Source organism: Chamaea fasciata, unplaced genomic scaffold (assembly GCF_029207755.1).
Source record: "Chamaea fasciata isolate MVZ Bird 193981 ecotype frontalis unplaced genomic scaffold, bChaFas1.0.hap1 SCAF_8, whole genome shotgun sequence".
Taxonomy (NCBI): Eukaryota; Metazoa; Chordata; class Aves; order Passeriformes; family Sylviidae; genus Chamaea; species Chamaea fasciata.
In genome coordinates, this window is record NW_027094093.1 from 23,374,931 (window position 1) to 23,385,776 (window position 10,846).

The 10,846-nt window shown below is 59.7% G+C and overlaps 1 protein-coding gene across 1 annotated transcript; it reads left to right on the forward strand.

Moving 5' to 3' along the window:
• Positions 1–5,415: 5,415 nt before the first annotated feature.
• On the forward strand, positions 5,416–10,537 carry DNPEP (aspartyl aminopeptidase). Its single transcript, XM_066190104.1, has 15 exons — positions 5,416–5,439; positions 5,571–5,658; positions 5,735–5,823; positions 5,897–6,010; positions 6,334–6,459; positions 6,598–6,728; positions 7,099–7,183; positions 7,597–7,704; positions 7,936–8,013; positions 8,345–8,428; positions 8,694–8,854; positions 9,008–9,047; positions 9,421–9,522; positions 9,862–10,029; positions 10,425–10,537. Exons 1-15 carry the CDS (start codon positions 5,434–5,436, stop codon positions 10,473–10,475), a joined length of 1,431 nt encoding a protein of 476 aa, XP_066046201.1. The 5' UTR covers positions 5,416–5,433; the 3' UTR covers positions 10,476–10,537.
• Positions 10,538–10,846: the final 309 nt, after the last annotated feature.

Genomic DNA, 10,846 nt, shown 5'->3' on the forward strand with positions numbered 1-10,846 from the left:
GTTATCCCGAGGCAGAGCAGGCTCTGCCCTGTCTCCTCGGTCTCCCCCTTGGCCAGAAAGTACACTGGGCATCAGAAAGCCCTGACCAGCTCCCCAAAAACTCCCAGAATGGGGAATTTCTAAGTCTGTCTGAAAACCCCCACTACAGCTTCCTGGACAAGCGGTGGGTCAGGTCAGGGACCCTCAGGGCCTTGCACAAACCCATGACAGCTGAAAAGGACATCCTGAGGGAGAGTGTCTGTGCTGGGGGAACCCCTCCAGAGGGTTCCCCTTGCCCAGGCAGCACCCCCTCCTCCCCAACACATCCGGTGACCCCCAGCTCTGTGCAAGCTGGGCTGTTTTGGCTGACGTCAGCTGGCTCAGCCCCAGTGCTTTTGTCCCTGAAGGCCCTGGTGGAGGGGACCGCTGTGCCACTGGGCATAGGGTGACTCAGCAGCAGGACAGCACTCAGCCCTGCCTGGCCCTGCACATCCCAGCCTTCTGTCCTGGCTGTAACACAGAAGCCAAGCAATGCCATGGTTCACCCATGGCAGCATCAGCATCAGGCAAAGGCTTGGGCTTGTTGGTGGAAGCATTCTCAACGGCCCTGGCTCTGGAAGTAACTCCTCCCTGCTGCCTCCCTGTTCCATGTCAGTTGGGGAGCCTGCTAAGTTCTGGGTCCCACAGACATGCAGGTGGGCTCAGTGCCCTGCATCTCTCCTGCTCCTCCAAGCTCCCCATCCCTGGAGCCTCTCCCAGCCACCCAGTTTCAGAGTGATGTAGCGTCTTCCCAGAGAGTACAAGCTGCCTGGAGGAGCCTGCCTTTAAAAGGGAAGGTATTTCCAGATGAGGCTGTTTCATCCCAGCGCAGGGAGAGAATGGAAGAAAGGGGGGGCTTGTGGGGGGAGAGTAGATGGAAAATCAGACAGCATCCTTCCTCCTTCTGGCCCCATTCCGAGTATGCCCTGCACATCGGAGAGCCCCGCACGTGTGCCCTGCCTGTGCTACAGGTGCCTGCAAGCCAGGCCTTAGCTGGTGTGCGGAGGGGCAGGTGGGTGCCCTGTGAGGGGAATTCAGGGCATCTGGGACAGCACACCACCAGGAACAGAGTTCAGCCGTCCCTTTCCATGACCCCACCCCACTGCTGTGCCGGCTGGGAGTGTGGAGAGGGTGGACTCCTCAGGAGGGCAGTGTCCAGAAGTGCCTGGCACCCTGCCCTGGTGTTTCAGGTAGAGTGATGCAAATCCTATCTCAGGCCTGGGTAGCCCTTGTTCCCATCCTCATCCCACAGAGCAGTGGGATGCGGGGTTGGGGTGCTCAAGGCAGGGGAAATGCACTCTTGGGCACTGCTTCTTGGAGGGGAAGCAGTTCAGAGGGGTTAACCAGGAGCATCCTCTTGACCCTGCTCTAGGGCAGACTGTTTGAAGTGGCCTTTCCTTAGCTGTGGTGACAGCCTTCCGGTATGGCTCTGGGCAAGCAGGGGCCCCATGTCTTGCAGAGGGTGGACAAGCCTCTTAGGAAATCCCTGTCTGCCTGGAGGACCCAGCATGACAGGAAGGAGGGATGAAGTGCAGGACCCAGAGACCCTGCCTGAGTCCCATTCCAGGGACAAGATACCAAACACTCTGTGCCGACTAAAGACCCAGAGGCTGCCGAAAGTGAGGAGGCTGCAGAGGCCAGAAGTGCAGGGCTGCCTCCTGTCCTGTCCAGCCCCGTGCAGCCTCCCCAGAGCTCCACCCCAGGCCGGGCTGACCCAGACCAGCAGAGCCTGGGAAGTGGCTCCTGAACCCTCACACTGGCCCAGTCCCAGTTTCCATCAAATCTTGGATGAGACTCCTGCCGGGAAGGCGTTTGGAGCTGGAATGTCAAACAACTCCCTCTGGTCATGACATCCCTGTGAGCAAAGCCAGCTGCATCCTGCAGCCGCCCCTCCTTCCTGGCCCTCCCTCCCTGCTGTTCCCCCAGGATTTAAACCCAGCACAGCCTCCTTGGGTTGTGGGCGTCTTGGGCCTTGAAGTTAGACAGGATGTAGATCAGGGTACTGGCCCTTCCTTGTCCCTATACTCTGCCACCAGGACCCAGTGCCCTCTTATGCCTGACCTTAGCTCAAGGCTGAGTTGAGGAATGGGAATGGGAATGAAGCAGCAGGGGTGTCCATCCCCCTCCTTCCTGACCCCTGGCTGTCTTCCTTCATCCCGCTCCTTTTACAGCCATGAGCCTCCCAGACGCCTTTACCCTAAGAGGGAAGGACTGCATGGCCCATTCCCCAGCGCTGACGGATCCAGGGCGCGTGCTATTGTCTAAATAGGAGGTGGCTCTCCCTCCCTGCCTGGACCAAGGCCCAGCCTGGCCTGATGGGGTCCCAGGAGCTGGTGGGTAAAATATCTAGTCCCCCCACACCTGCTGTTCATCCCAGCTACCCCCATGTCTTTGCCCACTCCAGAGCTCAGGACCAGGGAGTGCACAGACTCTCTGTTTGCTCCTAGTTCCCACCCCTATGTCTCCAGCTGATGGGGATGATGAGGACATTGTCCTGTCTGTGAGTGGCACAGAATGCTCGGGGTGCCTGGATGCCCCCATGGCAAGCGTGGATGCCAGGGGTGTCCAGAGGCAACCTGTATAGATTCTGGGAGGTGTTTGCTTAACTCCCTTGGTCTTTGAATATCCTCCAGGCGAGCTGTTGCCTCCATGTTTCACGAGCATGCTGGAGGTGAGCTGTTGTCCTGACTCATGTAGTTGATGGGGGAGACCAGCTACCTCCGTGTCCGTGCAGATGCTTGAAGCACACACCTGCCCCATCACTCATCTGTAGCTGGCCTTGTGCTCCATGGGGATATTTGGGATGTTCCTCCATGCCTGCTGCCTCAGGGCAGGCTAAAGGGTGTCCACTTGCCCTCATGGTCCATGGGGACCTTCACCTGCCCCAGTGGTGTGGAGATACTAAAGATGCCCAGCTGCCCTTGTGGTCCACGTGGACATGAGGATGACTGAGTGGCTGAGTGGTCCATAAGGATGCTGCAGGCCTCGATAGCATCACCCATGCCAGTGAGATGAGGTAGCATTACCCGCTGCATCGCTAATGACTCACGTAAGGCATGGTGGCCATTCACCCAGCCTCCAGCAATTCCTGGGCAGTGATTTCACTTTCCCATGCTCAGACACGTGGGCTGGGATGCGGAGGACCGCCTCAATGGATACCATCCCTTTGCTCATCCTGGCAGGGCTGGCAAGGGGGGGTCCAGGCAGCCAGGCAGGCAGTGGGAGAAGGGGGTGGCACTTCCTGGATCTCTGCTGTGTTTACAGTCTTTGTCCTGGGCCATCTTTCCATTAACCCCTTCCAGTGGGGAGGGCTGAGCGCTGCCTGCCCATTCCCAGAGCCTACTGCCAGCAGGGAACACTTCTTGCAACAGAACCTGCCCAGAACCCCACCTGGGCTGCTACGGGACATAGGAAGGACCACAGTGCCCTGTCCCTACTGATCCTGTCTTTGCCAGGCACCCCTGGACACACACATGAGCCCAGCAGCAGGGTGCATACATGCAGAGGAGGAGCTGATGCTGTTTTGGAAGGGCTGCCTGTGGCTCCCTGCTGCACTGGATGATCCATGGGGCAGTGCAGGACGGGGACAGAAGCACTGCCTACCCAGGAGCACAGTGATGGGGTAGGGGGCAACCATGGCAGGTGCTGTGCAGCCCTTGGCACCCAGCCAGGGGTGAGTCAGAGCCCACCCAGATATAGCCATCGGGAGCTTTTTCTGGAAGTCCTGCTGTGCCGGGAATAGCTGTGGCACGCCAAGGCACTGCCCTTTGCTCACAGCGGCAGGGCTAGACGAAGGCCACACCCGGCCCTGCCACTCACTCTGCTCTGACACGCCAGACCCAGGCACGCCCTGCTCCTGCACACATACACCCCAGGAGCCATCCGCCCTGAGCACCCACTGGGTGCCCATCTGCTCTGGGCACCCAGTGACTGGGGAGCCAGGGGCTCTAAATGTCCTCAGATGTCCTTCAGGCACAGCCTGGGAACCGTTCAAGAGTGCCCGGCCCTGAGCTGGGTTCCGGCAGCAGAGGGGGGTGATGCTGGCAGGAGGAGCCTGGGGTTGGCTGCCTGGCTTACATGTCCCTTTGACACATGTATCCAAGCTCTGGGGTGGAGTACTGAGTGCTCCCAGCCTGGTCCTGGCCTGGGGGGGCCTGGCCTGGGGGGGCTGGCCCAGTGTTGTGCTGTGGTTGACATGGAGACCCTCCAGCTGTCTGTCTGTAGGGTGCCAGGCAGTGGAGTGCTTGTTCCCATTTGGTGGCGGGGAGAGGCAGGTGCTGGGGTCTGGGAGCATAAATCCAGAGCTGTCAGGAGCTCTTGGCATGACAGGCCACAGGGTAAGGGGCAACAGGACCTCCAGTTTCCAGTCCTCAGAACATGGATGATGTCTTCAACTAACGGTGCCCACGCCGGTGACTCAGGAGCTGGGAATCCAGCTGGCACCCAACACCTGGGCCCCATGCAGCTCAAACAGGCTGCCACATCCATCTCCCAAGGCCACATACCCATTGCTAGGAAGAAAAGATCCTGCTGGGAAATGATGCATGAGAACTGGTTGAAACCCAAAACCCCACTGCTGCATCCAGCCCATTAAGGAACCCAGCCAAGTGCAGAAGGCACCCTAATCCATGCAAGGCCAAGGGGTCCTATTCCTTCGGAGTGCCCCTGGGGCTGACAGGCAGCTTGGGGGCTGACAGGCAGCTTGGGTGCTGCCCTGCCACTGTGCCAACTCTCAGAACCCAGTGCATTGCTGTCACTAAGAGACATTTGTCTCCAACAAGGCACCAACGATTTGTGCCTTGTTTTCTGTGAGTGCCAAGGCAGGGGAGCAAAAACGATGGGGGGCTGCAGTTTGGCTGTGACCTACTCCAAATATACCTAGCCTTGGGGAAGCAAGTGTGTTTTCCTGTACACCTGCACCCCACTGCAGACAGGCCAAGCCCCGTTTTGGGGAAGCCCCTGCTCCCCCAGTTAACCCTAGAACTGGGGCACACCAGGGCAGGATGGGTGACCATCGTTGTGGAGCCTGTCCTTGCCCCTTGCTTCCCACCCCAGCCCCTCCTGTCCCTCTTCCACCCACCCTTAATTCCGCTCTACGCTAGCCTTGTCAGGCACTGTGTTTGCCTGGTCTGGACCAGGGTGCGGGTTGAGGAGTGCATGGTGTGGATTGCGCGGTGTGGGGTGCAGGGTGACAGTGCGGTGTGCACGGCGGGGTCTATAGTGCAGGAGGTGCAGGGTGTGGATCGTGGGGTCGCAGGTCGTAGGGTTCACATTGCCGATTGCGGGGTGTGGATCGCGGGGCGCAGGGTCGGACGCAGATTGTAGGGGGCAGAGTTCGGGGTTCGGGGCGCAGGCTGCTCATTCCTCCGGGCCAGCAGGGGGCGCAGAGTTCGGGCGGCGCAGGCGGTGGCGGCCATGCAGGTACCGGACGGGCGGCGGGCGCGGGACGGGGTCGGGTCGGGGCCGCCCGGGACGGGGGTTCCCGGTCCCGCGGGGGTCCCGTCTCCGGGCGGGGTTTTGCTGGCGCTGTGCGGTGACGGCGGTGCCCGCAGGCGGCGGCGCAGGGCTCGAAGGCGGCGGCGCAGGCGGCGGCACAGGAACTGGTGAAGTTCGTGAACCGCAGCCCCTCGCCGTACCACGGTGAGCACCCGCCCGGGTCCCTCCCCGGCCCTCTTCCTCTTCCACGCGGGCGGCCCTGACGGCTCTTCCCCCACAGTGGTGGCCGAATGCCGCAGCCGGCTACTGCAGGCCGGCTTCCAGGAGCTGAAGGAGACGGAGCACTGGGACGTGCGGCCGGCGCAGAAGGTGGGCCCGGCTGGGACGGGGCAGCCGGGTGGACGGGGAGCCTCACCCCTCACCGCTATCCCTCTGCTTCCAGTACTTCATCACCAGGAACTACTCCACCCTCATCGCCTTCGCCGTCGGCGGCCAGTTCCAGCCCGGGAATGGGTTCAGCCTGCTAGGGGCCCACACCGACAGCCCCTGCCTCAGGGTAGGGTCACCCGGCTGGGTGCTGAGTCCTTCTCTGGGGTCCTTCAGTTTCATGCCACAAGCAAAAACTATCCTGACTACCCCTGTGCCCTGCAGCATCATTGTTGGCTCCCTGCACCTCCCAAATCTGTCGCCTAGAGCAGCCCCTACATAGCTCTGGCTGCTGCTGTCTCCTCTGTGTCCCTTGTCTTGCAAAACCCCTCAGAGCACCCTGTGCTGGCAGCATCAGCCATGAGGCTCTGGGCATGTGCTGCCCAGTTCCCACCAGCTGCCCGGTCCCCAGCGCTTCATGGTGCCAGCAGTGACACCTCTGCTCTTGTCCAGGTGAAGCGTCGCTCTAAGCGGGGGCAGGTGGGCATAGTGCAAGTCGGCGTGGAGACCTATGGAGGGGGCATCTGGAACACCTGGTTCGACCGTGACCTCACCGTGGCCGGGAGGGTGATCATAAAGGTGAGTCTGATTTAGGGCACACACGGTCCGATAGCTGTGTGTCTCTGGCACTGGGTAGCTGACCCCCACACAGAGTGGGACCTGCTGCAGCCTCTCAGCTCTGCAGGCCTGGCCCCAGAAGTCCTCCCTGTGTTTCAGGACCCAGCCACAGGGCGCCTGGAGCAGCGCCTGGTACGTGTGGAGAGGCCCATTCTCCGCATTCCTCACCTGGCCATCCATCTGCAGCGCAGCATCAATGAGAGCTTTGGGCCCAACACCGAGCACGACTTGTAAGGCCTGGCTTGGCCCTGACCCCTGGCGAGCCCTTGGGAGGGGAGGGCTGGGACCCCAGCTAGAGCAAAGCCCCACCTTAGCACTCCCTTTGGCAGCCACTCATTGCAGTGGGGAGATCTGCAGTGGCTTTTAGCCCCATGGAGTCTTTCCAGGAGATGCTTGCAAGCATAGGATTTGGGAAAGGACACTGGCGTGTCCTGAGGTGGCACAGAAGATTTGTGCTTAAAATGTGCATTCTTGCTCCATTTGGTATGGCAGTCACTCCCTGCAGGAGCAAGGCAAACACCCCAGGAAGGGTTGACAGTGTGTGACCTAAGCAGGTGAGGTGAGCAAAGCTCTGGGAGCTAATGTTGCTGACCTCCACAGGGTTCCCATTCTGGCCACTTGTGTGCAGGAGGAGCTGGAAAAGGAGGTGCTTATGGAGTCCACACCTTGCAGTGCTGCAGCCCAGGTGAGCTGTGTGCCAGGGATCTGCAGGGACACTTGCAAGGACCTCATACTTGTCACCTTTGATTTTGAGTCCTCAGGGACCTGCCATCAGGTTCCCCTTCTCCCTGTGGACTGCTGGTAACCTTCCACTCTTCCTCACAGCTGTGTGCATGACACATCTGCTCAGCCATCTCTTCTCACCCTAGCTTGCAGTGTGGAAGTGGTGCATCTCCCTGAGGAGGCAGGGCAGGGAGCAGGGCTAGCATAGGGGCATATAGCGGTCCTGAGTGAGGTGAGGGCTTGAACATGAGACATGTTAGTAGGGGAGAGGACTCTGCCAAATAAGCAGGGTCAGGGACAGCTTTGCAAAGGCAAACCAGAAGTTTCTCCTGCCATCCACTGCCTGCCCTGCCCACAGCTCTGCTTTCTTCCCAGGCGGAGCGGCACAGCCCTATTCTTCTTTCCCTGATCTGCCCCCAGTTGGGGGTGAAACCAGAGCAGATTGTGGAGCTGGAACTATGCCTGGCAGATACGCAGCCAGCGGTGAGTAAGGGTAGGAGCTTCCCTCTGTCTGTGCACAGCCCACAGGCTGGCACTACTCAGGTGTTACCTGGCACATGTCCTCTGCCTGGGGCGTGCCAATGCTGGGAGCTGAATGGAATGAGAGGGAGCTGCTCCTGAGGGGCAGAGGTAAGGGTACTGGAATGGGGACCTAGTGACAGGTACTATTTGGTGACCCAGAACCTGTGCCCTACTCCTCTTGGCTCTCTGCAGACGCTGGGTGGTGCCTTTGATGAGTTCATCTTCTCCCCACGTCTGGACAACTTGCACAGTTGCTACTGCGCCTTGCAGGTGAGAGGGAAAAGAACCTGGAAGCTATAGTTTGGCCCCCACGCACCCCAGCTCAGCTCTGGGCTGCCCAAAGGCTCTGCAGGGAGTTGTGTTCTCGTGGAATGGGTCTAGATTGTTGGAGAACCTGGGGTTGGATGCCCCCTTTGCTGGGTGTGTCGGGTTCCCAGCAGCTCCCAAGGGTGACTCCTGCTGTCGCTGGGTAATGTGTGTGCCCACAGCTCCCTTCCTCCATGCTTTGGGCTCTCCTGGGGGATTTTCCAATGGCTCAGTCCTGAGATTCCCAGAATGGAGTGACACTCATGCTGGTGTCCATTCCCCCCTAACCCTGCAGGCTTTGATTGATTCATGTGCAGCACCCTCGTCCCTCTCCCAGGAGCCCAATGTGCGTCTCATCGCACTCTATGACAACGAGGAGGTGAGTGAGGGGCACAGCCGTGAGGTGGCTGGCACCAGAGGGGCTCCATATTCTCTGCTCTTCCCCAGCTGTGCCTCGCAGGAGAGAGATCCCACACCCCAGTGGAGGAAGCAGGGATTTGCTTACACCCACATGGAGCATGGCCCAGGCAGGGGTGGGAAGCACTGGTGTCGTAGGAAGCTGTTTTGTTGGCTTTAGGGAGCGCCCTGTCACTCATCTGGCCCCTGTGGTGCTACGGGATTGTGCTGACAGTGATCCTTGGCAGGTAGGGTCAGAGAGTGCACAGGGCGCAGAGTCCTTGCTCACAGAGCTGGTGCTGCGTCGGATCTCGGCATCGCCACACAACCTGACAGCCTTCGAGGAGGCAGTGGCCAAGTCCTACATGATCAGTGCTGATATGGCCCACGCTGTGCACCCCAACTATGTGTGAGTAGTCTGAGCCATGCCACAGGCGAGGGCAGCCTGCCCTGCCACCTGTGGCATGTATCCCCTTCACTCCCCAAGTAGTACACACAGGACAGTCCTTGTTGCAGCAGGGAGGGAAGGCTATAGTGCGAAACTCTTGCTTCTCTTTTTTAGGGACAAGCATGAGGAGAATCATCGTCCAGCCTTCCACAAGGTGAGGGCAGCCCTCTGCTTTGGTCTAGGATGGTTGCTGTCTGTCCTGCAGCGCTGTGGATTGCCCAGCTGCCCCAAGGGCACAACTCAGGGAGCATTCAAGTGGGAAATGTTTATCCCGAAATGGGATTTGACTATGCCACATGTCTGATGTTAATCACTTGGGATGCCAGTCTTCTCCATAGAGCTCCTCCCTGCTCTGAGCTGGGCCTGTCCCCATGGAAGCACTGTCCCCATCCCCATGGGCTCACCCAGGAAAGGGAGAACGGACTGATATGTTGGGGTGGTACAGCATTGCCTGGGTATAGGTGTTTCCAGGGTCACTGACTATTCCTGAGTCCCATCATGGGCCTGCAGTGCCTTCCTTTGTGCAGGGCCCTGTCATCAAAGTGAACAGCAACCAGCGCTACGCCTCCACAGCTGTCACTGAAGCTGTAATCCGGGACATTGCTGCCCGCGTGGGTGTCCCTCTGCAGGTGAGCAAGGTTGAGTGAGCCCTCTTTGAACATCAGGAGTTTGGGCTGCAGCCCTGCCCCTGGGTTCATCAGAGGGGGCCTGTGCCAAAGCTCCACCCGTTACCATGTCAGACCCCACTGGGGTCTCGGTGCTGCCTTTTGCTCTGGGGCTCCAACTCCAGGACTGCTTCAGAGCAGGCTGGTGAACAGGGTGGGAGCCTGGCCTGAGTTTGTCCTATCGCTGGAGCAGTTTTTGAACCCTGGCATGGCTTGGTGCTGCTCCCTTGTCCCAGGTTGTCTCCCTTCAGGGCTGAGGGCCTATGTGGGAGGCCGTGGGGCTGAGGTCTTGTCACCGTGCAGGAGTTCATGGTGCGCAATGACACACCCTGCGGCACTACCATCGGCCCCATTCTGGCCTCCCGCCTGGGGCTACGTGTTCTGGACATTGGCTGCCCGCAGCTGGCCATGCATTCCATCCGGGAGATGTGCTGCACCTCGGGGGTGCTTCAGAGCATCACCCTCTTCAAGGTGAGCCCTGTGTCCCCCATCCTGTGATAAAGCCTGCTCCCTGCTTCTCTACATCTCCCACATCCCCAGGTCCTCATCCAATCCCTGCTTTGGGGCTGAGCCCAGCCATCCCACAGAGCTCCCTAACTCTCTAGAGCAGCTCAGGTACTAGCTGCTTCCGGAGGTGCCCCCTCTCATCCCAGCCTTCCCCAGTGACTGCCATCCCTAAGTAGTTCCTATGGCAACCGGTACTAGCCTTGAGTCAGCGATAGGTTACTATGGCAACGTAGTCCTGCTCTCTGCAAGTAGCTGCCTACTATGACGCTGTGACAGGGAGCTGCTGCCTGCCCCCACTGCCTATCCCTCCATCCCACACTGCCTTGCTCGGCCCACCCCATCAGCCTCTCTTCTTCCAGGGCTTCTTCGAGCTCCTGCCGACAGTCAGCAGCAGCCTGGTGGTCGACTGAACATGGCGGTGAGGGAGTAGCAGTGGGTTTAGTCCTGGGGCCATTAAAGCATTTCTGTCTCAGCAGTGAGTGGTCCATGACTGTGGCTGGGGCTGATGTACGTGGCTCCCCCTGGGGACTCCCATTGCTCCCACCTGTGGTCTCCCCTGGAACCATGAGCGAGACTTATTAACCCATCCACAATCTCTTGTCAAGAGGTGCTGGAGGTCCCACCTAAGGGGCAGAACAGGGCTCGGCTCCTGCCCCGGGAGAGCTGGCGGGAGGATGTCCCCTGTATCATGCAGCACAGGGGCCGCCCCTTTCCCCAAGAATGAGCCTTCTGTGTGCGCAGGGATCTGCCGGCATGAGACCTGAAGCTGCTCGCCGGGGCC

Coding starts and splice junctions, on each gene's coding strand:
- DNPEP (XM_066190104.1), top strand. Junction 5,824..5,896: donor ACGTGCGGCCGGCGCAGAAG/GTGGGCCCGGCT, acceptor CTCTGCTTCCAG/TACTTCATCACCAGGAACTA. Junction 6,460..6,597: donor CCGGGAGGGTGATCATAAAG/GTGAGTCTGATT, acceptor CCTGTGTTTCAG/GACCCAGCCACAGGGCGCCT.